This window comes from Cyprinus carpio, chromosome A18, assembly GCF_018340385.1.
Source record: "Cyprinus carpio isolate SPL01 chromosome A18, ASM1834038v1, whole genome shotgun sequence".
Classification (NCBI taxonomy): domain Eukaryota; kingdom Metazoa; phylum Chordata; class Actinopteri; order Cypriniformes; family Cyprinidae; genus Cyprinus; species Cyprinus carpio.
In genome coordinates, this window is record NC_056589.1 from 4888188 (window position 1) to 4914839 (window position 26652).

At 38.6% G+C, this 26652-nt stretch overlaps 3 protein-coding genes and 1 pseudogene across 3 annotated transcripts; 3 read left to right on the forward strand and 1 right to left on the reverse strand.

The window, feature by feature from the left end:
- Nucleotides 1–184: 184 nt before the first annotated feature.
- Nucleotides 185–8430, reverse strand: LOC109109684 (annotated as a pseudogene).
- Nucleotides 8431–9610: 1180 nt separating this feature from the next.
- On the forward strand, nucleotides 9611–13207 carry LOC109109685 (thiamine transporter 2-like). The gene is made up of 5 exons (XM_019122770.2): nucleotides 9611–9957; nucleotides 10391–11156; nucleotides 11781–11973; nucleotides 12100–12241; nucleotides 12997–13207. The coding sequence occupies exons 1-5, from the start codon at nucleotides 9811–9813 to the stop codon at nucleotides 13195–13197; spliced, it is 1449 nt and encodes a 482-aa protein (XP_018978315.2). The 5' UTR covers nucleotides 9611–9810; the 3' UTR covers nucleotides 13198–13207.
- Nucleotides 13208–14279: 1072 nt separating this feature from the next.
- LOC109109294 (interferon regulatory factor 2-binding protein 1-like) lies at nucleotides 14280–18185 on the forward strand. Its single transcript, XM_042774828.1, has 2 exons — nucleotides 14280–16413; nucleotides 16829–18185. Exon 1 carries the CDS (start codon nucleotides 14541–14543, stop codon nucleotides 16398–16400), a length of 1860 nt encoding a protein of 619 aa, XP_042630762.1. The 5' UTR covers nucleotides 14280–14540; the 3' UTR covers nucleotides 16401–16413; nucleotides 16829–18185.
- A 3704-nt stretch (nucleotides 18186–21889) lies between these two features.
- Nucleotides 21890–26249, forward strand: LOC109109296 (hepatocyte nuclear factor 3-gamma-like). Its single transcript, XM_042774829.1, has 2 exons — nucleotides 21890–22381; nucleotides 23172–26249. The coding sequence occupies exons 1-2, from the start codon at nucleotides 22310–22312 to the stop codon at nucleotides 24414–24416; spliced, it is 1317 nt and encodes a 438-aa protein (XP_042630763.1). The 5' UTR covers nucleotides 21890–22309; the 3' UTR covers nucleotides 24417–26249.
- The last annotated feature ends 403 nt before the right edge of the window (nucleotides 26250–26652 follow it).

Consider the following 26652-nt stretch of genomic DNA (forward strand, 5'->3'; position numbering starts at 1 on the left):
TAACTTGTATTTGACCCAGAATATATAGAAAACGAATGGCAAAAATAATGTTGGGAACATTTTAGCCCTTTATATAATGCATTATAAAAGTATTTAATTACATGATCTCATGAATAATCACAGGTATGATAAATTATAACACTTATCTATTTAGCACTACACCTATAAAAATAATTATGCATTCAAATATGACAAACAACCAATTTTAGACACATAAAATTATCTGCAAATATTATAATGCATTTTAAATTTGCTTACAGTTATTCATGAAAGATATAATGCATCACAACATGTATTATGAATACCTTTATAATGCATTATATGTAAAGGCTTCAAGTAAAGTGTCACCATAATGTCCTCCACACTTACATGTTCTCTGTGAACTGAAATACTACAGCAGTGTGACAAGATATCACAATATCTTAATCAATACACACAATATCTTAATCAAAAGAGGTGCGGGCGTACTGTAAGCTCAGAGTTCAGGCCGCTCTCTCAGTGCCAGATCCTGCAGGTGTTGTCTTTACTGCCTGCAGAAAGATTGACAACAAGGCATGAAATTACTGACGTATGATTACTTTTGTGGATTTATGAGTGTTACGCAGGTGCGTGTAATTGCCTGTAATGATGGTGTCTCCCTCATAGTTGAAAGCGCAGGAGAAGATCTCATCAGAATGTCCCTCCAGCGCCTGCAAACAAGCTCCAGTGTTCGCATACCACACACGAGCCGTCTTATCCACGCTCGCCGTCAAAGCACAGCTCCCCTGCGGATTAAAACACACCTACGGCGAGAAAGAGGGAGAAAATAAAAAGCAAATTATATTTCTGTCTTTTGTCATGGTAATGAGTCGGGTCTGCGATACATCATATTCTATCATGAAACAATTACTTTTTGTTTTGCATATGGAACATCCAATTTCAACATGCAGGAGAAAAACGGGAGGAGAAAGACCACGCTGGACAGAGAGAAAGACAGCTGAACTGAATTTGACCTGCGTTGGTATGACAGGCGTTTTATTATAGCGCTGAAGAACCGAGTGTGTATGTGCGTGCTTGAGTTATCACCTTCATACAGGAAATGGAAATATTCTGATGATGACAGTCAGGAGGGGGATGGAAAAGAAAGGAGGGGATATTAAGGCAAGATGGTTTAAGGATAGGACTGAGAAAAGAAGAAATGAAGAGAGCAATAAGAATGCAAATGGCTGTATGAATATGCAGAGAAGATGACGAACGACAGGCGGGATGCTGGGATGGAGGCAAGAGGGCAGAACGGGTGGATATAAACAGGAAGGGACCTAGACAGGAAATGGCAGGAAATGAGCACCTTAGCAGACCAAGAAAGATCCTGAGCGAAGAGATACGAGAGGATTATTGAGTCTGAAGCTGGAGTGACAGGCCGAGGATGGAGAGATAATGTGATTTCTTACCTTTGATATCTCTCCTTTATGGCCCTCTAATTGACACAAACATTGGAAGGTTTCTGCGCTGAACACTCTTGATGTACCTGCGCACAAAAACCCATGATCAGACTCGATTATAGAAGAATCTCACGAAAACATGTCCTGGTCACAAAATCAGTTAGATGTGAGTGGGGTAAGATGTGCCACTTTCTGCTTCAAGTTGGCATGAAATCTATTTTGTACAGAGCCCCGCACATGACATCGGAGATAAAATATATATAACATGGCCACGAATTAAGAATTTGTTCCCAAGACTGGTTTACTTGTGGCCATGATTTACTAATTTGTTCCCTCACAGAAACAGTAAAATGTGGCCACGACTTACTAAATCTACGGAAACCGATTAGTAAATAATGGCCGTGAATTAACAAGGTGTGGGAACATGTTCTTTTTGTTCCTGCATGTCATGTGCAGAACTCTGTAATTTTGTGAATGCATCTTAAAGACCTTTCTTTGAGGGATTCATCTATGCATGTTTCATTTATATTAACAAAAATGACCTTGTAATTTGTAATCAAAATATCATACGTCAATCTTCTGGTAAAAACAAAAGACTTCTCTTTCCAATCATTTAGTTCACTCAAACCAGCCCCTCCACAATCAACTGCAACTCACATTTATTTTTTTAACTCAATGCAAAATCCAATCAACAACCAATGAATGTCACCATGTCCCCACTCTAATTTTCTTCTTTTTTTAATAATCCATTACACTCGGATCAACGTCACAGTAAACAAGATCTGTCATGACTTTAAGTTGTCCTCCAGGCAAAGAGAAATGTAAAACTAATATTTCTAATTATATTTCAGAATGTCTGCTATCACCTGGAATTCATAAGGGTAAATTGTCATATTAGTTTCATTATATGGTAATAGAATTATATGGTAATGCATGAAAACAAAAAACAATTCCCCTTATATATTATATAGCATCTATATTAATAACATCTTTTATAAACAGGCAGAACAAAGGCTTTGATTTTTCTTAACATTTGAATATAGTGAAATAATATTTTTGTTAAAAAGTAAAGATTAATAATATTTATAGTAGTATTCCTGTATATTGTGGCAAAGCTATTACTGTAAGTTGAGACACCGACACACACACACATATATAATACATATGATGGATATTGTGAGTCTGAATCAGATGTCTCACCATCAGCAGAGGCCGTAGCGATCAGTTGACCAGCGTAGTTAAAACACACATCCAACACTTCATCATTATGACCCAAGAGAGTAGCCAGACACTGACCGCTGTCTGCGTCCCACACCTACACACACAAACACACACAACCTGTTATATCACACACGCAAACCACACCACGACCTGAAATAACCTCACAAACACACTGCGTATTAGCCAGATTGAGTGAATTCCATTAGAAAGCGCCCTGCTCTCATGAAGTGTGAGTGCTGTGAAGGGTGCAGTGTGTGCAAAATAAAAGAGTTCAGTCGTGTACCGTGTAAACATAGTTTCAGAACTTGCAAAAATGTCTTGTTCCAGATTTACTGTCTGGAACCTTGCTACATAAATATATAAATATAAACTAATAACCAAATTCATTTTTATTTAGCATGCTATCACACTGTTTCTGATGCAACCGACAAACACTAAGAAGGGAAAACTAAATTTGGATGCAAAATCATTATGAACAGACCTCAGGGGAAAAATCATAATTTAAGAGGCTCTTTTATGAGACAGAAGGAGAATTACAGAGTGAAGAGAGACAGAAACCTTGCAGGTTTTATCCAGAGATGCCGTGACGATGAGGGAACTGAACGCAACTGATTTCTCCTCGGTGACCTGTGAGAATGTGAACTTTGCTAGAAGAGACAGACAAAATACACAATGCCATTAGGCTGTGTGGAAAGTCAAGTCACATTTATTCAGGGCTTCTAATTTGCACACATTAAGGACTTAAGAAGGTCTTAAATCAGAGCAGAAAAGTTGTGGTATTAAATGTATTTTTCTCTAAACAACCTTAAATTAAGATATATAATTACTTCAAAATGAAGATAGTTGACTTGTTTTCTGAGAAATTCCACACAATTAAGTGAGTTTACGCTATAAACAAAAACAAGTATCTCTCAGTGAGGTATGAAAATTAGTTTTCCTTGATTTTTTTGAGCCCATAAATTGGCAGATTTGTTCTTGTTTTAATCATAAACTCACTTCATTTTGATCAATTTCTCAGAAAACAAGACTTCTTATCTTGTTATTTTGCTTCTCAATGTATCTTAATTTAAGAAACTTTAAGCATTTGCACTGTAAAACAAGACAAAAATACAGAGGAAGAACAGCATTTTGACGTGTGTGTGTGTGTGTGTGTGTGTGTGTGTGTGTGTGTGTGTGTGTGTGTGTTTGTGTGTTTGTGAGTGTATGTGTGTGTGTGTGGTGTGTGTGTTGTGCGCGTGCGTGTGTGTGTGTGTGCGGTGTGTGTGCGTGTGTGTGCGTGTGTGCGTGTGTGTGTGTGCGCGCGTGTGCGTGTATGTGTGTGTATGTGTGTGTGTGTGTGTGTGTGTGTGTATGTGTGTGTGTGTGTGTGTGTGTGTGTGAGATCAATAGTTAAGGTAAAAGTTATTTCCATATTATAGTTAAGTTTTAATTAATTTAATTCATTTTTGTGAATTAAATGAATTAAAGAGTAATTGAGATCTGTTCAGAACATTCAAACTCTTGCTTATACAACTCATTTTGAGCTCCCTAGACAATTACATTTAGAGAACATATTAATGTATTAAAGTTGGAGCCTAAATTTTCTTTACTTGGTCTTAAAAAAGTCTTAAATTAACTTTAATAAAACCCTGTTAACTGTAAAGCTCTTTTCATTACACACATCAATTCAACGCAACTTCACAGAAAGTCAAATTGTTATGTCTATAATGCCTTAGATTTAGGGATGGGCACTATGAGAATATATAAGAATGACACGACTGATTTAGATCTTGCTGTTTTCTTCTATTTATAGTGTTGTCTATATCAGAGCTGCAGTGACATGTCTGTGCATTCAAGGCAATGAAGAGATTTAAAAATTGGCTGTTGTGGTATTGTAGTGAAAAGGAAGGTAAAACATGAACTTTAATGTATACACCAACATGCCAGAAGAAATGTCCCACAGAATGGCAGTGTGGTCAAGTGACCCCATGACCAAATGATCGCCCATTGTGTTAAAGGAGAGAGAGATGATCTCGGCGAAGTGACCCTGAGAAAGTGTTGAATAGAGAAACACTGTGAGTGGAGAGAGGAAGCTTTAATAGAAAGGCAGCCTTTTTAACTTAATATGAATTTCCCCAATTCATCGGTAAGAACTCACTGAGCTGTTTATAATTTAGATTCATAGAGAATAATTAGAGAGTTAATTACACAGGACACACACACACACATAACTGCTCAGGGTGTCTACAGATATGAAAAAGTTAAGTTTAAGACTTTTTAAGATCATTTTAATACCACCTTATGTAAAATTTAAGACCAAACCTGTGACGGAAATACACATTATATTACATACATATGTTAAATATTTAATGTGTTTAATGTAAATATCATCTCTGTCAAAAATGCTACTTGTAATTATGATAGACAGTGAACTTTTCATATCAGCGGACAATATCCCATATAAATTATCCCCATAAACACATGATGCATCTGTTTGTATTCGGCACACACTGCTATTCGACTAAACAAAGTGGAATGCCTGAATTATCCCATAAATGGTCCTAATGACAGATTTGATGACAAATCCATTAATAAACACTGGCATGGATGAATTTTCACTGATCACTGGAAAGAAATCATTAAAGATCCTGTAGGAGATGAGCACACGAGGGGGAAAATGATGAAGCAGGATGTATGATGAACAATAATGCAGAAAAACCACAGGATGAGACATACTGCCAATGTGGACACCTCTTTCCCACTCTCAACATCCCATAATTTAGCCGTGGTGTCCATGCTGCCCGTAGCAACCAAGATACTCTGAGGGCTGAAGGCCAAGCAGACCTAATAGTAGGCACACACAGAACATAGAGACAGTATTTGAGATTCATCAACCAAATTCCAAAAGCACAATATAAATGCACAGGGTTCTGCCCCATTTGGCATCCTAAGTCAAACCCCTAGACATAATTTGTTCAACATACTTAATTTGGCACCCCTTAAGAGATGGGACCCTACATTTGGATATATGTAGCCTAAAGAGTTGAATGGCTTTGGTCAGTTTCACCAACCATTTCGTTTTCAGTTAAACAAACGTGTTCTTAGCACTCACACTCTCATTGACCTTCAAAGTGGATTGGATCTCATTTTGGTCCACTTTAGATAACTTTCCATTTACACTATTGTCTTTTGGAATCCAATTTACGCCCCCTAAAATTGTGTGTTAAAAGTCCTGTACTTCTTTTTAAATTACTAGAAAGAAATAAAAACTATACCCCAAAAAAATCAATGAACATCCAAACAAACAGAGAATCAGACACATGCATTAATGGATTACAATTCTTCAAAGAAGTTTAAGTTCAAGCATGCATTATTGCTTCTAAGGGACAGCATTTCAGTCCTAGATGTCTTAATGGTATAGTTCTCCCAAATATGAACAATCTGTCATTATTTACCCTCGTGTCATTTCAAACTTGTATGACTTTCTTTTTCTTCTGTGGAACTTAAAAAGCGATATGTTGGTAACCAAAAAGGTTTGGTCCCCATTGACATCCACTGTATGGACAGAAAATATAACAGAAGTCAGTGGGTACCGAAACTTGGTATTCGTTTGGTTGGTAGTGTGTTCGTTTCACAGTATTCCTGACATTCCAGACCTATTTGTTTTCATTTCTTCTGTGGAACACAAATTTTGCAGAATGTCCTGGCAAATGTTTTCTATATAAAGTGAATTGGGAGAGAGCTGTCGAGCTTCAAAAAGGGCAACAGACATAAAAGCATATTACTCACGCTATATTTCTAGTCTTTCACAGCCTTTGTGGGAGGAACAGACTAAAAATTAAATGGTTTAAATCACATACACTGAAACATATCAAGACACACTGCGCCGGGTTTGAAGTCAATGACATCAGTTGGTCTCTGTGTGTCTCATGCCAGGATATATCTCCTCAAAAAGGAAAGCCATACAGGTCTGGAACGACATGAGAGTGAGTAAATGAGGACAGAATTATCATTTTGGGGTGAACTGTTCTTTAAACTGCTGAGACTGAGAGTGAATTGAGGGAGAAAACTGTGAGAATGCAAACGTACGATTTCTGCTGTGTGCCCTCTAAATGTGTAGAAACACTTTCCTGTTTCAGCACTCCACAATTTGCAGGTCTTGTCAAAGGAGCCTGTGGCAACCTTGTCTCTGAGAGAGAAAACAAGAGAAAGCGAGAGAGAGAAAAGGACAAGGGCTCCTGTTATGACTCAAAGTGACAAATAGTCCCATTGTAATAACAACACCAGTTACCCAGCAGTGCCCTAACCCTGCAGAAAGAGACGGTGAGGGCTATTTACAAAAAAAAAAGAGAAAGATGAAGGGTAAACCATTCTGAACGATTCAGGGCATAAGTGATCAAATGCGCAAGAGCCGTGCTGGTTACCCGTAAGGGTTGTTGAAGGCGATGGCGTACACAATGTTCCTGTGGCCCTCCAAAGTGTGCAGCTCCTCTCCGGATGCAGTGTCCCATAATTTACAAGTCCTGTCATAGCTTCCGGTTATAAAACTGCAAACAGATGAAAAGTTAAGGAGAGAGGCAGAATTAGAGGAAGGGAAGGGAGGGAGGGGAGGGGAAGCAGGCATGTGAACACAGCTGATAAACTCACCTCGATCCTGATTTATTGAAGGCTACATTCGTTAGGGGCAAGTTGTGAGCCTGAAGTGCCTGTAGAGCAGTGGTCTCCAACCCTGCTCCTGGAGAGCTACCGTCCTACAGATTTCAGCTCCAACCCCAATCAAACACACCTGAAGCAGCTAATCAAGGTGTTCAGGGCTACTTGATAATTACAGACAGGTGTTTTGGAGCAGGGTTGGAACTGAAGTCTGCAGTATGGTAGCTCTCCAGGAGCAGGGTTGGAGATCCCTGCTGTAGAGGAAGACAGAGAAGACGAACAGAGAGGGGAGATGCACTTAACCACATTTACTCATTTCAGATCTATAAGCATGACTGTGTGATTTCCATACATAATTACTATGGCTTTGATGCACAAAAACAGCAGTTTACCCTCTGCTGCCACCTAGTGGGTAATATCGATGTGAGATTTGTTGATCAGAGTAAATGTCGTTGAAAAAAGCATTTAATTCGGCTATTTAGTGTATTTATAATTGTGATGGTAATAAACAAAAGCAGCAGAATGGAAGTTTGGACAAATAATGATGTAATGTTCAATAATTTATTATCATGGATTCTTCACAAGTCTTTTAGACAGTCGTGCTGTGTAACAAATGAATTAATAAAAGTACAAATGGCATGTCTCTCAGTTATAAGAGGGAATATAAAAAGTACATGTATAATAAATATAAAAGAAGTAGCAACATGCTGTTTAAAGGAATAGTTCACCCAAAAATTATTATTATTATTATTATTTTTTTTGTTCATCAGAACAGATTTGGAGAAATTTAGCATTCTGTCACTTGGGGTATTTTGGGGTGTTTTCACTAGTAAAGTGTGCTCTTTACTATGTAAGAGTACATTTCTCTCCTGATTCAGATGAGACAACTTTTTTACTAGACAAATGGATAGAGGACTAGTTTGAAATTAAAATGTCTTAAGTATGGATTGGTTTCTTACAAACATGCAGCTTTTCACTTCACGAGACATTAACTGATGGACTGGAGTGGTGATGATTACTTGTAGGTCATTGTGATGTTTTTATCAGCTGTTTGGTCTCTCATTCTGACGGCACCCATTCACTGCAGAGGATCCATTAATGAGCAAGTGATGAAATTGGTCAGTATTTACCCTGAAAAGGTAGAACCTGCGGTCATCCTTTTGGCCAACTTTCTCTTGTAGTTTGCAGATCAGGACTTTCACCTGCTCAGCACAGGATGAGGTGATGAGAGGTTCAGCTGCTCTAATGTCTGACAGTAACTCATTCACATCAGTGCTAGAGAAGGAAAATGTTTGTCACATAAATAGCTAGTCAGTTAATCATCCGGTAGTTCAATGAGTGAACTAGTTTGCAAGTCATACTCTGGAGTCAAGTTCAACAGATCGATGGATTTTGTCCTTAGCTGCCCCCCTTTCTCACGGTCTGCGTGTGTGTTTTTTTTATTTTTTTTTTTTTTTCTCAACATAACGTTTTAGCGCATTGGTTAATTAATGGTTAATTATGATCAAAGAATGATCAAATTTTGCACTTTCAGGGAAATATGATAATGTTTTGTAGTAATCATTTAAATCTGACTAATTTTCTAATTGTTTATTGCAAATTAACATCTCAGAAAAATTTTATGGGATTTCAAATCGGAAAATATGACTTTTTGTTATGAAACAGGGCATAATGTTCATGTCTTCTGTAGAGGACACCAGGACAAACATTATGTTATCAGGCGTTTTGAGGAAACACAAGTCAATGCGGAACTCCCATTATTACACTTTTATTACTCCCATTATTACACTTCTTTTTTGTTTCTTTTTCTTTTTTATTAAATAGTCTGAAACCTAAACACTGATTGGTGAATTAAAAAATAAAACATTGTTTTTCATGTCTATTTTTTATTATTATTATTATCATTATTATTATTATTATTATAACTTAGTCTCTGCGTTCTCTACAAATTACATAGCATAAAATATTAACAAAATATATTTTTTCCAAAAAAATAACATTTTAAATCTTATGGTCCAACCCATGTAAATGTAAATGTAATATTCACAAAACTTTTTTGTGGTTCTCAGGAGTATATTGACGACACAAAATTGTATTTTTAATTTTATGGTTCTGAAATTTTAATTTTATATGTATATAAACCCTGATCATATAGCTGTAGTTTGTTTGTTTGTTGTTTATGTAAAGTTGCTTTGAAATGATATGTATTGTAAAAAGCGCTATACAAATAAACTTGAATTAATACGGGTTAAATAACTTGAATCAGTATTCGATTTATTTTACTTTTTGTCAACACACATATACCCACACACCAACAATCAGGGCTTATACACGTACACAGAAAGATCAAAGTCTCCATTATAAACTTAAATATATTCCTTGATTCCCACCTTCATTTACAGCTCCTTATGAGGAAATCAGGGACTGGACTTGGCTCACAGCAATAACACCAACAGATACACCAGACCAACAGCTCCTTGACCTAAAATAAGAGACATAATCTTGTGGTAGTGAAAATACAGACAGGCAGATAAGAATGAATTTCTGGAGGAAAATGAAGAGGTCAGACTGGGTCTTCCCCACTGTTTTGCTCTCTCTTTATGGTTTCTTTGCCAACTGCAGACCAGCAGAGCCTTTCCTTACTCCTTACTTGGTGGGACCCAAAAACATCTCAGAGGAAGTGGTGAGTGTTGTTTTGTTTTTCTTCTTCTTCATGTTTTCATGTTGGCTTAATTGCTCAGAGAGGTAACAGTACAATTTACACCATAATATACTGAGCATTTAGTGTGGCAAATACTCTGGTTACAATGGGAATGATAAATGAATGTTTAGTATTGACTGGATTTTGTTTTATTTAATTACAATAGGTGCCCTTGAAAACATATTTCCTTAACCAAACCTTTCTCTGGGCTGAAAAATAATAATAACATCTGTTTTAAAACTTCAGAATCTTAAAATTTAACTAGAACTATAGTAAAGATATTGGCTAACTGCACTGATGCTCCAGTGATTACTATAATAATGATGCCTCACTCATGCTACACGTGCCTTGTGAGTCTTATAGCTGCGCTGATTTCAAATCATTACCTAAACATTTATTTTTTCCACTCATCCAGGTGACAAACTACCTGTTCCCCATCTGGACGTACTCATATCTGGCTGTGCTCTGCCCAGTCTTCCTACTGACAGACTTACTTAGATACAAACCTCTAATAGTAACTCAAGGTCTTTTTCTTGTCACAAATTACATACTTCTGTGCTTTGCTACCAGTTTAAGTGCTCTGACCTACCTACAGTTCAACTTTGCAATGGTCACCTCCACCGAAGTGGCCTATTTCTCATATATCTACAGCGTCATTCCTCCCGAACACTACCAACGAGCCACGGGGTACGTTCGCAGTGCCATGCTGACGGGATATACCTTTGGAGCCACATTAGGACAGCTATTAATTTCACTGGCTGACACAAGCTACTTCCATGTAAACGCTATTAATCTTGGTATAATGTCAGTGGCTTTCTGTATTTCTTTGGGCCTGCCGATGCCTCAGCATGGAATGTTTTTTAAGAAGAAGGCGGAGGTGTATACGGACACACTGAATGAGGTTACAGATACATTTGGGGGAGAAACGGATCTTAGAAAGCAGGCAACAGGAACATGCTGCGATTGGGGAAGCATTAAAATCTCTGGAATACAAATGTGGGAGAGTCTCAAAGAGTCCTACTCCTCCAGAAGCCTGGTGCAGTGGTCCCTGTGGTGGGCTTTGGCTACAGCTGGATATGGACAGGTTTTTAACTACGTTCAGTTGATGTGGGACCACATTGAGCCCTCCACTACATCCTCTGTGTATAATGGAGGAGTAGAGGCGGTCTGCACACTTGTAGGTGAGGCATTTTGTAGAGTATTTTAGCTATGCCTTTAAGAGTGTGGAGAACCTTTTGCGGAGAGGGTTTTTATTGATGTTTGTTGTTTGTTCTTTGTTGAAAAGATGATGATAATGATGATTTTTTTTTTTTAGTATTATTGTTTTTTAGAGTCAAAGACTTCATTAACCATAAACACTATCAAAAGTGTAATAAATCCTTTATCTTTATAGTGAAGCATATCGTTATATGACTAGCTGAACCAATCCTGCTTTATCCGCAAATCATGTTGAATCCTCATGTGCGCTGCACAGAAGACTCCTAACGCATAATTGTGATGCAGTTTTCATAGGAATTCAGCAGCCCAGTAATGAGTGGGGAAAGATCATTTAAGCAATTACAACAGTAGGGGGTTGGTTAGTAGGCACTTTAATTAAAGCAGAAGAGAATGTCTCTCAGTTTTGATGCCTTGACAAGAACATTCAAAAAAAGGCAACATAAATGAATTCTGAGTGCAACACAGGAAAAAAAATGCAGTCTAAATGCATGTCCCCGATTTAACTGTTGCCTTATGTCGTGCCTCTTCTTTGTTCACAGGGTTAGCATCTCCCTTATTGTGATTCATGCTGTGATTGCTGCTTTCAGGTGCAGCGGCAGCTTTCTCTGTGGGTTATATCAGAGTACAGTGGGGCGTGTGGGGCGAGCTCTCGCTGGGTGTTTTCTCTGCCATAGGAGCAGGGTGTGTCTTTCTCATGGGCCTCACTAACAATATCTGGCTGTCTTATGCAGGATACGCTATCTTTAAAGCATCATACATGTTCCTCATCACAGTCACAATGTAAGTTAGTCATTACACAATGTACATAGGGAGCAAGCATAAGGTTTCTATATGTATAAATATATATAAATTCATATTTTTTTCCATGACTAACTTTTTCCTTATTCTTTTCCCCTTGTTGCTGGAGTTTCAGATAGCTGTTAACCTCTCTATGGAATGTTATGCTCTAACTTTTGGCATTAACACTTTTTTTGCTCTTACACTTCAAACTATACTTACTGCTATTGTGGTGGACAATTCAGCCCTGGGACTGGACATTGAGACACAAGTAAGCTCTCACTACACTGAACCAAAGTCCCTTTAAGAGGTATTCTATAGTCTTTGACTGAACTTAATGAAATATAAGCCTACATGAAAAAAAAATACATGTACATATATATATATATATATATATATATATATATATATATATAATATATATAATATATATATATATATATATATATATATATATATATATATGATTATATATATATATATAATTATTAATATTAATTGAACAGTTTACTGGAATTTTTTTTTTTTATTATTATTTTTTTATGGAACAGTTTATTGACAACCTTGAGACAATAACCTTGAGACAATAATTTTTATTTATTTATTTTTAAGTTTGCATTTGATGGAGATTCTGATATTTATATGGCCAAAATGTAAGATGAAATTCTGAAAAATTGTAAATCAGTGACATCTTTATAACGGTATAACAGCCTACTTACATAAAATGCATATAAATATCAGTTGTCACTCTGTATCTCCCAATAATATGTATAATAAAAAAATACATATGAACTGCAACCACTACTTGACCTGAATGTTACAGTTACAGTAAAACTATAAACTATCAATCGGATAGCAGAAAACATGAAGTAGATTGTGTACTTTTAAGTTTTTGAACATTATGATAATTTAGATGTATCAAATCGTACACTAGATTTTAAGAAAGTGATAGAAATCATAACATGAAGGCATTCAGATGTGGAATGTTTGAATTAACCTGTTAGTGTCTGATTGAATGTGTTACAGTTTCTTGTATATGGAGGTTACTACAGCACCATCTCTGTGCTCTTCCTCGTGCAAGGCTTGCACACAATTTGTGAGCATTACCGCAAATCTCCAGAAGAAACCAATACAGACCAACCACCTGCTACCACTCTGGAGGATAAATATGGATCAGACAGTCGGGATCTTGGTCCACAAAATGTGTACAAACAATCAGCATTTTAAGTATATATATATATATATATATATATATATATATATATATAATATATATATATATATATATATATATATATATATATATATATATATATATATATATATATATATATATATATATATATATATATATGTATATATATATATATATATATCACAGTGTTTGTTGTTGTTGTTAATGCTGTTATTAGGCTACAGAAAAAAAACTGTATTGTAAGTGGTTGTGTATTGTATAATTATTTATTCGCCCAGTGTATTTGCATAGACTGTTCTGTGATATCATTTCCTGTTTACGATTTAAAAACGTATGCAAATCTATGTTTAAAATAAGTACTCACTTTGCATATATTTACCAAAATCTACAATTCAAATAAAATATTAAAAAATAATAAGACGTTTCTTGTGTTAATTAGGTAACATTAAGCCTTATAAAAAAATACAAAATAAAAAAAAGTATCACAAGTCCATATATCATAAGTACATTATAAACAGAATTAAAATGTCAAACAAATAAACAGAAGAACAACACTAACTGCGGCTACACGGAACGTCATTTCTGTAATACTATAACTCCGGAAGTTTTTGAAACACGCAGTTGGGAATAGCGGATGTGACGTCAACTATTTGTAAAATGGGAATTGCAGTCTCGTAACCTTTTGCAAGAACATGTTGCCGTTTCACATTTAATATTTAATATTGCTAGTCTGGTTACAAGTGTTTTGACTAAGCAATGATTATTACAATGATGTTTTATGATCAAAAAATAATAAGTAAATAAATAAATAAATAAATAAAGGAGCCAATAAAAGTCATTATAGTTTATATAGTTTATAATAAAATTATAATAAATATATTCTATATAGAGCAGAGAAAATGTTGCTAAAATAAATGCATACTAATCATTTCCGCGATAAACATAATTAAATAAGTTATATTTTAAACATATGCTGGAAGCCTCACAATAAAAAAAAAAAAAAAAAAAAAAAAAAAAAAAAAAAAGATTATGTGATATCCGATGCCTTTCTTTCAGAATTATTTTACAAATAAAGGACTTTCTTTGGGCAAAAGCATTACGAGGGAAGAGCGCGTTCGGTTGCACAAAACTACACTTCCCACAATTCCGCGGGTCAGAGTTGCGTAACTTTCGGAACGTCTTCCAGGAGAAACTCTGCGGCCCAGACGATTTGGCAGAAACATCAAACACCTCGATTCTGAATGACACAAAATCCAACGGAGTTGCATAAACTCGCCCGTAACGAGGAAATAGTCGACCTCAAGCGCTCGGAGGCTGGCTGTGAAAGAGATTCAGGGTGGATTTGAGAACGCAAGATCGCGAGGGCCTATCAAATATGTCCTCTTCCTCGCAGGCGTCTTCCAGGCGGCAATGGTGCTACCTTTGCGACCTGCCGAAGATGCCGTGGGCCATGATTTGGGACTTCAGCGAGGCCGTGTGCAGAGGCTGCGTGAATTACGAGGGCGCGGACAGAATAGAGCTGCTGATCGACGCGGCGCGGCAGCTCAAGCGAACACATGTGATGCAGGACGGCAGATCCCCGGGTCCGCAGCCCGGCGGTAAACACGCTCCCGCTGGTAAGGAGGCTCCTATGGAGACCGGCAGACCGCCCTCCGAGCGATATGAACGGGGAAGGGGAGAATACGTGTCCGCCAGGCTGCCCAACGGGCTTCCCAGACTGGAGGATGGAGGTCCGCCTGAGGTTAGTAGACAGAGTCCTACCGCCAGGAGGACTTTAGTGGGGGCTGTGCCACCCAATTTAATGGCGCAAGGGCTTGTCGGAGCCCCTCACGGCCTGCTGGCTGCCATGCCTGGTCTGAACGCCCGAGCTGGCGGCCCCCCCTTGACCATTTCCGGCCCCATGTTGAACGAGCTCAGCAAAAGACAGGCCATAAGCATGGGGATGAATGTAGGTGTGGCATCTTTCATGAGCCCAGAATTCGAAAAGGAGCTCAAAGAGAAGCAGAGGACTGCCGAAGCCCTTGGTGAGCTTTCTGAAAGTGTGCGGAACCGTGCCGAAGACTGGGCGGGACGCCCCAAACACATGCGCGAGGCCTTGCACACCCTTTCTGGCTGCACCCCGTTCAATGTGCGCTTTAAGAAAGACCACGGCCTGCTGGGAAGGGTGTTCGCTTTTGACGCCAAGCTGATGGTTGAGTTTGAGCTAAAGGTCTTCATTGAGTATCCATGCGGATCCGGTAACGTGTTCTCCAGCGTCTTAGCGCTGGTCAAGCAGATGTTCCACGACTCTCAGAAAGACACCGGCAAGGTCATTAACTCTGGGTACAAATACGTGGAGTATGAGAAAAGGCACGGCACCGGCGACTGGCGCCTCCTGTCGGAGCTGCTCAGCGATGGAGTGCGGGCGTTCAAAGATGCTCCGGCCCCAGAATCCCTCCCGCAGCCTTACCTGGACCCCAGCTGCTCCATGTTGCCCAGCGCGCTCTGCCACATCGGACGTCCAATGCAGCCAAGAGTGCGCAGACGCAAAGCCTCTCCCGAGCCGGACGGCACCGAGAGGATGACCTCTGAGGAGATGCGCCAGCATTGGTCGCTTACCGCATATCCCGGCTTGCCTGGCCACATGCCCGCAACCTCGCTAGCCAGTGTGGGACAGCCTCCAGAGGGCATGGGGGCGCATGGTAGTGACCCCTCGCCCATCTCGGCGCTCATGAGTGTGGCCGACAATGTCGGCACGGCCACCCAGTCCCCTAAAGATGCTCCAGGCAGCAGCGGTGGCCACTCAGCCAACGCAGGGCGTCAGAACAGCGCAAGCCCTTCACCCGCAGGCAGTCAGCGGCGGCTGGCGTCCCGCAACGGAGAGCCATCGGCGGGCAGTAGCACAGGAGGATTGACCACGACAGTCACCACATCCCTCTCTGACCAGGGCACCGTTATGGGAGGCGAAGGCTCAGGAGGAGGCAGCAGCGGCGGCGCCCCTCTGTGCTGCACCATCTGCCACGAGCGCCTGGAGGACACACACTTCGTCCAGTGTCCGTCGGTGCCCGGGCACAAGTTCTGCTTCCCTTGCACTCGGGACTTCATCTGCAGACAGGGCTCAGGGAATGAGGTGTACTGCCCCAGTGGAGAGAAGTGCCCCCTCGTGGGCTCCAACGTGCCGTGGGCCTTCATGCAAGGCGAGATCTCCACGATCCTGGCGGGCGATGTGAAGGTGAAGAAGGAAAGAGACCCCTAACGGCCAGCAGGAGGTTTGATAACATGCTTTTATTATATGGTTAAGAACTTTCTATTCATAAAAGAATCCTGGAGAATGGTTTCCACAAAAATATGAAGCAGCCCAACTGTTTTCAATACTGATGATAATAAGAAATGCTTCTTGAGAAGCAGATCAGCATATTAGAATGATTTCTGAAGGATTATGTGACACTGAAGACTGAAAAATCAGCTTTGCATCACATTAATAAATACATCTTATCATATTTTCACATAGAAAACAGTAATGATATTTCAGAATATTACTGATTTTACTATATTTTTGATTTTAAAAAATGCAGCCTTGGTGAAAATTTTCACAAATATTGAATTTGACCATATCCAAACTTTTGAATGATATTGTGTGTGTGTGTATGTAATATATTGTGTATATTAATGCCTCCCCAACAGAACTCAAACCTCACTCTGAGGGAGGTGCGATCCTGAGCCCTGAAGATGCTGGCGGTGATCGCGTGGCCCACAGCACTGAAGAGACGGCTGCTGGCGGGCGGGTCCTCTTCCTCCATCCACCCAGGTCTCCTCTTGCCTTTCGCTGTCTTTCAATCCTCCTTTTCCTTCCCTCCACTGTCTCTGTTTTGGCTGAGACGATGGAGAATACAGCCATTTTTCTCCTTCGAGATGCCCACGTATTAAACCCTCCAGCACTTATTTCAGATTTGTTGGCCCGCGTCGATTCTTCAGCAGCGCTTTAAGAACTTTCAGTCTGCAAACCAAAACCAGGTTCACCTACCGAGTTGTACTGACTATGAGAAGAAAAGAAAAAAACATTTCAAAGATCCGGTGGGGTGATTTCCCAGAATGTGCTTCAAACCACCAGACAGATGCAGATTGTACGGCGGGAAGCTTGTTTGGAAACGCAGCTTCCTTTACAATCACACGACTACAGGCCCACTCTTGTCTTTGCTGTCGTCTATGCTGCATAAAACTGTTAAATAGTCCAGGAATATTACTAAGTGCTAAAAGCCCTTCAGATTGCTTCTTGATACAGCATGTATATTAGATAGCTTTATGTTTTTTACTCCGTGTAGATTGTATGAGAATTATCCCTTTCAATGGTTATAGATGTGCAATCTCTAGATTTGATACTATGTTGCTTTATGTACCACTAAGTCTTTGAATGAATAGAAAACCAAAGATAGACATGCTGAATATAGTCATATCATATGATGCTATAACATATATTTTGTGGTAAAATGGTTTTGTGGATTTCGTCAGATAACAAGGACAGATATGGGGAAAGTTTTACATTGGGAACTTATATTTAAACCTTAATGGGTAGACACACAATAGATTTTTATTACAAGTAAGCAGATCACTATATTTTCTATTGTAACCCATTGGCTTTTAAATCCTTGCAGTTGATGTTATATATATATGACTATAGATCCACTCTGTTTTTTTTTTGTTTGTTTGTTTTTACAAGTTTATGGTCCAGATTGTTTTCTTTCCATTTTTACATGTCAAAGGTTTTAATGTAAAAGATTTGAAAGTGCCAGCGTCTATTAGACATGTAGACTTGTTATAAAACAGCCCCGAACATATTTGGACACTTCCAGATATTTTTGGAACCACTGTAGGTTTGGTTCTCCATATTGTCTTGACATGTCTTCAGTCTTGCTTTATGAAATTTGAAAATATATGACTAAATATATGTATGCACAAGTACTGTTCTGTAAGACTTTTGTTTAATCCGCATTTATGTTACAGCTTAAATTGTATTTAAATTAAAAGATTGACTTTTCACAAACCCTTAAAAGCTATTACTGTTCATTTTAATTCTTAGTTCTTCACTCATTTTACTGATGCAAATGTTGACAAAAGTATGGGTTTTTTTTTGCTATTCAGTATAGTATATAGTTGTTTTTAAACATCTGAATATGTCTTGCAGTGGGACTTTAGCTAAATGTTATTGTTCAGATTGAGTTTCTTTATTCTAGACTAAAGTTTTATTTATTTTTTGGCCAGAAAAGTGAGTTCATTGTTAGCTGATCCAACCCTTCAAATGATTTTAATGGGTGTATTCAGGTTTACTAGTAATAATTTCTTTGACTTGCATAAAACAAAAATTTAATTTCACTTTTAGCTTAACTGGCAACATATTTTTACAGTATAGTTGACTTGGGTAACCAGTGTTTTGTATAAACAGTGTGACCCTATAAAAGGTGGAACTGCGCTGGACTTTGAACTGGTCATTAGGAAAGTGTGATTCTGTGTAAAGCTCACTGGGTTGTTTTTATACAAACTGGAGACTCAAAAACTGTTCAAGGTTAGAGCATGATTGCGTTCTTTGCTGTGATTGTGTTGGGAAAGGGTATGATTTCAAACGTCTCAGTTTAGATTTATTTATAGTATTGTCCGGCATATGTGATGTTTTACAGTTAGCAGTTAAACCAAATGACTATTAGATCTGTGACTGACTGCAATGTAATGTCAAATGGCAGGGTTATTATTTACTAAACTTCTACTAAACTGATTTTAATATTATACATTTTAAATTATTGCTAGAGAAACAGTTCTCATTTTCATTTAGTTTAACATTAAGCTAATAACAAAAACACGCAACGAAATTACTAAAAATGTAACAATTAAAATGAAAAGGGGGGCTACCGTAGTATATAAATAAAACTGAAATAGCACTGCTTGAAGAAAATCTCGTTGGTTTTTCTCAGGGATTCGTGAAGGTCATCTTTGCTGTAATGCTAAGCTGTGTCCAGCAGATGGAAATATTCTACCAACATATTGCAACAGAAAGACACTTTTTTTATCGGATGATTTAGTAAACACAAGTTGGTAAGCGGTGGAATTAAATGCTAAACAAAAAGTAATGTTCAGTAAATAGCATAAGTGTCATTACACCTCATGGAACTGGACAGAATTTATAAAGTCAGGAGCTATACATATTTTTTTTAAAATGCCAAGAACACAATGGGGCAATACTTTTAGACTTAAAACAGCATTTCTAACATTTTAATGCATTTTGGAACCTGTACAACCCACAAAGAACGCTGTGTGTAATTCTACAGATATACGTTCCTATAGAATTATCGAAAATACAGCCTATGTTATAACAGAATCGAATTTGCATCCTCGGCGTAATTATTGGCCAAATCATTGATCAGATGTGGAACAAGTGATTAATGGATTTCAGCAAGCAATAAACAAACAAAGAATAATAAAAGAATAATTATTAGCCTACCTAAAATCAGACATAGCCTACAAAAGAACACCCGTTGTGAACAAAAAGTGTGTTTAATGGTGTTTAATGAGCATTGTACAGTGATGGCCGACTTCAAACTATATATTGGCTATTTCTTGTCTGGTGAACACTTCCTGCCTGAAATCTACATGTTATTTAAAGGCTTCCATGTGAATTCTCCTTGTTAGACTATCATTAATGACTCACTGCTGTTTGACTCCTCAAAAGCCTTAAGACACGTTTCTAATATTCTGCTTCCTCCATTAGCGTCAGCCATTAAGACTATTGTTATCCAATTATAGAGGTGTTAATGAACGATGCGCCGCTAAGACAGCAGGAGGATGTTCAGATGTGTGTTCCTCAAGACACTGCAGCGATCACTGAGAAGACAAGCGTGCCGAACACTAGACAGACACGTTTGCACGTTCAAGACATCTTTTTGTATTTCATTTTTGATCGTGCACCCACAGGCATATGAATTATTAGAGGAACTTTTGCAGTGAAAAATAGTCGCAAACAGTCTGATGTGAAGCCGTGGTTTACAGTGAATTTATAACAGCTTTAAGGGGGGTTTATAAAGAAATTAAATAGCTTAATTCTGTGAATTTTAGTATAATAGCTAACTCTTTTAGATAGGCATTTGGTGCCACAAGGGTTGTGGGAACATCCCATAAAGTTGCATTTTGGGGGTCAGGTCTCTCCTAATCCTGTCGACCCCCCGTCAGTTGATCAATTACATCTCCATTCATTAGCCATTAGGAAATGCATTGACATTGTGATGTTCCTGTCTGCGCCTAACAACAGATGTGTATTCACACAGCCTCCTACAGTCGCGCGGGTCATTTCAAGCCAAGAAAAGTTTGTTCACATTGATATTTTGTGGGACAAAAAGTCTTATAAATTCGAATCCGCGCTTGTGCACGTTTAAACTCGTAAATAATGTGTTTTTATTTTATTACTTTTTTTTTACAAAAAAATAATGTAATTTTAATTAATTTCGTTATTTTTATGGAATTAATTGTTATATGATTAAAACGAAAATAAAATATTCGGAAAGGCGGTTTTTTCGCTTTGCATTTGAATCATATTCTGATCAACAATCAAATCGGTGTAGCCTATTTTGATTCTGTTGCATTTTACCTTTTAGTTTTTGAACGCACACACGAGAAAAGACGGCATGAGGTCATCTTTTTAAATCTCGAGAATTAATCAGCGTCCATCGCTCACTGTGACCGAGCTGAAAGTGATAGCCGAGGGGATTTAACAACTTTAAAACTGGCACCTAGATTACTGATGCGGACCCCCGCCGTGATGAGTTTAAGCCCTGATGAGTTTATACCACCCTGAACACATCACTGATGACAGAACAAGCATTAAATGATCGACTGATGACGACAAATCAGAAGAAAGACTAGTCGAACCTGACGCGAGAATAAAGCCGAAGAACTTCATAACCGTATCTATCTATCTATCTATCTATCTATCTATCTATCTATCTATCTATCTATCTATCTATCACTAGACTGACAGACGTCTATTATTATTATTTATAAAACGGATAGTTCCGGTCCTTGATTCTGATTGGTTGCGCCGCGTTCGAAGCCGTTGTAAATTACTCTACAAACATACACATTTGTTTACTTCTGTGTGTTGCTTGGGAACCACTTTGTTGGAACCACAACTGTTTCTGAGGAACTACATTGTTTGGTGGAAGAACACTGTTTTTATTAATATCATTACGCTTTGTTTGCTCTGTTTTATTCTGTGAAACCGTACTACGTATATGGAATAACAGTTTAATAAAAGCAATAAGCCCCGTGAAGCCGTGGTTTACAGTGAATTTATAATAGCTTCAAGGGGGGGTTATAAATTCACTGTAAACCACGGCTTCTAGGGCTTGTTGCTTTAATAACCCCAAATTACACAGAAGCGCTTCACTCACTGTTTAATGCTGCTCAGAGGCGGCTCAAACGCGTTTACACAGCAAATGCACCTTTCAGTACGTTGGGCTGATGTAGGACAGAGTGGGCATAATTTAATCTAGTTTTTACGAGAATTTTGAGCAGCCTGACTTGTAAGTTACAGCAGAGTCCCTTCTCCATTTCGTTCAATTCTATTCATTTTCATTGTAGGCCTAAAGTTGTCTGGGATGACAATTGAGATGGACGCGTCGGCCGGCCAATATACAGAACAGCAGGGGGCAGGGGAGACCTTTAGGGACGTCTTCCTGAGTCCCGGGGCCTGCTGGGCGGTCCCTCACCTGCGCGTGTTTAAAGCCTGAGGTGAGGCTTTCCTGCATTACTCACCACAGAGACCTGACGCAGTCTCCACGACAGCTCGCCTCTGGACTTCTCAGGATTACTTGAAAATGTTTACGGGTCTTGCCACGCAAAAAAAACGGAGTGAACTAAGTTAACTAATCATGAGAAAACAACTAATTGATCCACAGGACTGAAGACAACAACTAACTAAATATTTAAAACTGTTTATTACAGTTTATGCTGTAAAATTACGTGGAATCACACAAGTGTGTTGTCTTGTGGGACGTTTGTTTTTATTTTATTTGTATTTTTTTTTTTTTTAAGAAAACCTCTAAAAAAAAGCGAGACTATTTTAATGTACGCTTAGTCTCCTGTCAGTATCGCGCTTTTCACGAGTTACAACTTTATTTGGGGATGTTGAGCTCCGTGAAGATGGAATCTCATGAAATTCCGGAATGGAATGCTTTCTACAGTGAGGCAAGTGAGGTGAGTTCGAGAAAATCTCCAGTATGCTTTTATTTAGATAATAAAGTACATATGTTATTAGATAGATAGATAGATAGATAGATAGATAGATAGATAGATAGATAGATAGATAGATAGATAGATAGATAGATAGATAGATAGATAGATAGATAGATAGATAGAAAATAATATATGAAATAACAAGTAAATGTTTGGACAATAAAATGAGTCATTGTTGTAATATTTTCATGTTAAAAGTACTTTAATAACAACATTATATTTAATTTATCTTTCGATTTCATTTTGATTTTAATTTCACGTTACAGTCTCGTGTTCCCATTTTTCATTTGAGTAGATCCATCAGAAAACTTTCTTTGTGAATTCTGTGAAACATAATAATTCGTTCATTAATTCAATTCATAATTGCATTTACTGTTAATTATGTGCACAGCCAATTTGTGACAGCAAACATTACGCGAGTTTTGAATTGTTATTTTTTTAGTCGTTTAATTCTATTTTTGAAATTCATTCTAATAATTCTGACGAGTTTTAAAAACACAGACTCATAATGTCAGTTTAACTAATTGTTAGTTTTATATGTAAAACGAAATGCAGTGCAAAATTCTTTATTTATTTACAATTTACTTATAATATAACAAAGTTAGAATGTATTATAGTTTGGCATTAACTTTATAATATAGAAGCCTATAGGCTTGTGTGCATATGTTTATAAACTGCAACAATTTTGTTTTGTATTTACTAATTTTGTTTGCTGATGACAAACATTAATGTCCTGTGTTTTTTCCTTTAGATGTACTCCTCTCCGAGCGCCATGAACTCAGTGAGCAGCTTGAACAGCTACATAAATCTGAACTCGGCCTGTTCCACATCCAGCATGAATATGGGTTATCCCAGCGCAGGTCTCAACAGCAGCCCATTGAGCAGCATGGGTGGAGGCCCCAGCCACATGAGCTTGTCCCCGGTCAGCTCCTCTCTGAACCACAGTTCTCTGACCCAGCTGGGCTCTTCTGCCTCCTCCCTGGGTCCCCTCTCGCATTACCAAAGCATGGGTCAGCCAATGTCCCAGATCAGCTACCCCTCTCCTACCTCTCTCAACCGGACTAAGGAGATGCCCAAGCCTTACCGACGCTCGCTGACCCATGCCAAGCCACCGTACTCCTACATATCCCTCATCACGATGGCCATCCAACAGTCCAACAGCAAGATGCTGACGCTCAACGAAATCTACCAGTGGATCATGGATCTGTTCCCGTACTACCGCGAGAACCAGCAGCGCTGGCAGAACTCCATCCGCCACTCTCTGTCCTTCAACGATTGCTTCGTCAAAGTGGCACGTTCCCCCGACAAGCCCGGCAAGGGCTCCTACTGGGCACTTCATCCCAATTCCGGGAACATGTTTGAGAACGGCTGCTATCTGCGTCGCCAGAAACGCTTCAAGCTGGAAGAAAAATCTGGCAAAAAGAGCTCGGCGAAGTCTCAGGAGGGCAGCAGCGCCAAGGGCGGCCACAGTGGTGAGGGGATTCAAGAGGAGCACAGTCCCGCCACCGGCTCGGAAGGTGCCGACTCTGCCCATTCCGACAGCTCCCATGCCTCAGAGGAGCAACAGAGGAGCCTGGTGCAGATGGATTGCCCGTCTCAAGCCCCCAACCTTTCGCACAGCTCGCCAGTGCCAATTCCATCTTCAGTGTCCTCCTCCATGCCCCCGTCCAGCTCGCACCTGCACTCTCAGGGAATGGGCGGCAGCCCTCACCTGTTGGCCAGCCCGATGCAGCACCTGGATCTGCAGAACGACCCACTGAAGTCCATGGACCCCCACTACAACTTCAACCATCCGTTCTCCATCACCAACCTCATGTCCAACGAGCAGAAGATGGACCTCAAGTCGTACCAGGACCAGGTGATGGCTTATAACAGCTACACCACAGCTTCTCCGGTGGCCACCAAACAGATCTATGACAGTGCAGGTCCATCCGCCATTGACTCTGGTGCGTACTACCAGACCCTCTACAGCAGGTCTGTCCTCAATGCCTCCTAATGTGTTTACAAGCCATTTGAACCCTACAGACTCTTAATGGCAGGATTCTTACATCTTCAACACAGAGCTTGCTTTGCCATTGATAACTAAGCTTCAGTTCCTGCACTCTTAAAAATAAACGGGGGTTTTCACAGTGATGCCACAGAAGAACCATTTCTGCTTCCTTAAAGAACCTTTCAGCGAACAGTTCTTAGAAGAACCATTTTTCTCAGTGTGAAGAATCGGATGATTGGTTGCCTGCAGCCTCAAGGTTCTTCACGGACCCATGCCAATAAATAACCTTTATTTTTAAGAATGTGCTGAGAAATGTGCTTTTACCAGAACCAAGGATCGAGTTCCAATGCTTTTTATTTTCCAGAAACTAATTTAATTTACATATATTCGGGAACTAAAGGTTTTGGTTTTGGATGTAACACAGAAGATGTATACAAATGATGCCACGTGTATATAGTGTTTGGGGGAAGCAGGAGACAGGCATTTATTTATGAAGGGAAGAATTTAATATATCATGTATGATTTTGTGTTGTGAAGTTACGTTAACAATGTGATAATAAGAGGATGTGAGCGTGATTGCGGAAGCGTTTGAGTTCAGGTTACTGCTGTGAGCAGGTGTTACTGTGTTACAGGAAAACTCTCCTGTTTTGTGTTACAGCATAACGCATGTTCAGTTGAAGTGCACTAACATACAGTGTACATGTACGGAGAGTGTGTATCAATATGCTTGTCCCTTAGACGAGCTGAAGAAATTCATTTTTACACTTGGCCATGAAGTCATTTTGTACATTCTGAAGAGTTTTGTGTTAAGTATATATAGAGATAAAAGTTTGACAAAGACGGATAAAACTGTGGTAAATCCAACTATTTGTTTTACAGACTTCCCTTTCTAGGAATAAAGGCTAACGTTCATGAAAAAGAGGTTGAAGATGTTTCGCTGTTATTCTAGAGTGCCTTATGGTCTGCTCAGCTTAACTGAAGCTGTTAGTAAGATCAGCAGACAATGCACTAAGGGCCATTTCCATACAATACTTGCACTAGTGACCTCTCTGTTCTTCACTGCTGGGGAGGGGTGAGATCGTTTTGTTACAACAATGCTTTGTAACTACCTTTTTTATCAGAAAATCATACAGACCCTATTGAATTTGCCATGATGTATTTTTGTAAGATCTCGTCATTTAAAAATCTCCCTCTGAGATTTCAAAGCAGTTTTAATAATAAAAACTTTGTCTCAAGCCATCATGTCATAAATACATTTCTTGCAAGTCTTTTTGAAATTTGTAAGAAAGCAGGTCAGAATTGATGTTCTTGTACTGTTTTGTTTATTTAAACCCAGCTTTTTGGCCTTTGGGCTTAAAAGATAAGTGTCTTAATATATATATATTGCTTTATTTGGTTAATTGTTTCATGGTATGTTCTTTTCTTATTAAAATAACTCACATATCCTTTGGAGTTCTTTTCATTATTACATATTCTTAAAGTGAAAATGTGACTATTGAAAACGTTCAAATGTTTTTATAAATATATAATGCATTGATAAATCTAAACTAAAACAAAAGCAGTTATTTTTAGAACAACTGATTCTTAGACATGAAAAGTGTACTTTTATAGGTTTTGTGTAAATTGTTGTAGTTTGTATTATGCCTAAAAATACCACGCTAAATCAAATCAAGTGAAAACAGGACATTGACAGAAAGAGTGAGCAAAATAGTACCTTATTTGCCCCTAAGAGGTTCATTTAGTACCCTAAGTTGCTAATATGCATCTTTTAGTGATAGATAAGGAACAAAGGTGGCCGTTTTCTGTTGTTCCCCTGCACTTTTTTTTTTTTTTTTTTTTAGCAAAAATAATCAATATAAGCAGTTCTGTTCATTGCGCAACTAGAGAATAATGTAGAATTATAAGAGGTGGACATATAATTTAGCCCATTTAAGACCAGTTTTGTATATTTTGCCCCATTTTGAAATTTGAGATCAACATGATTGCATAAACATGTGGAGTTAATGCAGCTTCACTGTTATGCTGATGAAATCATTTGTAATGAAAACTTTTGTATTTTGTATTAAACAAAAGTGGACCCACTGTATGTCTAAATAAAACAATTCACAATCTAAAAGGGTGACATTTCGAAGACCCTTACTATAAAATGAGCATGAGAAATATAATAACCACACTGCAGACATGTTCCATCTGCCAGGATAATAACCCTATCATGTTTTATTGTCTCAAGAGCATCCGGCAA

Excerpts from the sequence above, each read along its gene's own strand:
- LOC109109296 (XM_042774829.1), top strand. The coding sequence starts at position 22,310 with ATGTTGAGCTCCGTGAAGATGGAATCTCATGAAATTCCGGAATGGAAT. Across the intron at positions 22,382-23,171 it reads TCTACAGTGAGGCAAGTGAG|ATGTACTCCTCTCCGAGCGC; the intron begins GTGAGTTCGAGA and ends TTTTTCCTTTAG.
- LOC109109294 (XM_042774828.1), top strand. The coding sequence starts at position 14,541 with ATGTCCTCTTCCTCGCAGGCGTCTTCCAGGCGGCAATGGTGCTACCTT.
- LOC109109685 (XM_019122770.2), top strand. The coding sequence starts at position 9,811 with ATGAATTTCTGGAGGAAAATGAAGAGGTCAGACTGGGTCTTCCCCACT. Across the intron at positions 9,958-10,390 it reads AAAACATCTCAGAGGAAGTG|GTGACAAACTACCTGTTCCC; the intron begins GTGAGTGTTGTT and ends CCACTCATCCAG. Across the intron at positions 12,242-12,996 it reads GACTGGACATTGAGACACAA|TTTCTTGTATATGGAGGTTA; the intron begins GTAAGCTCTCAC and ends AATGTGTTACAG.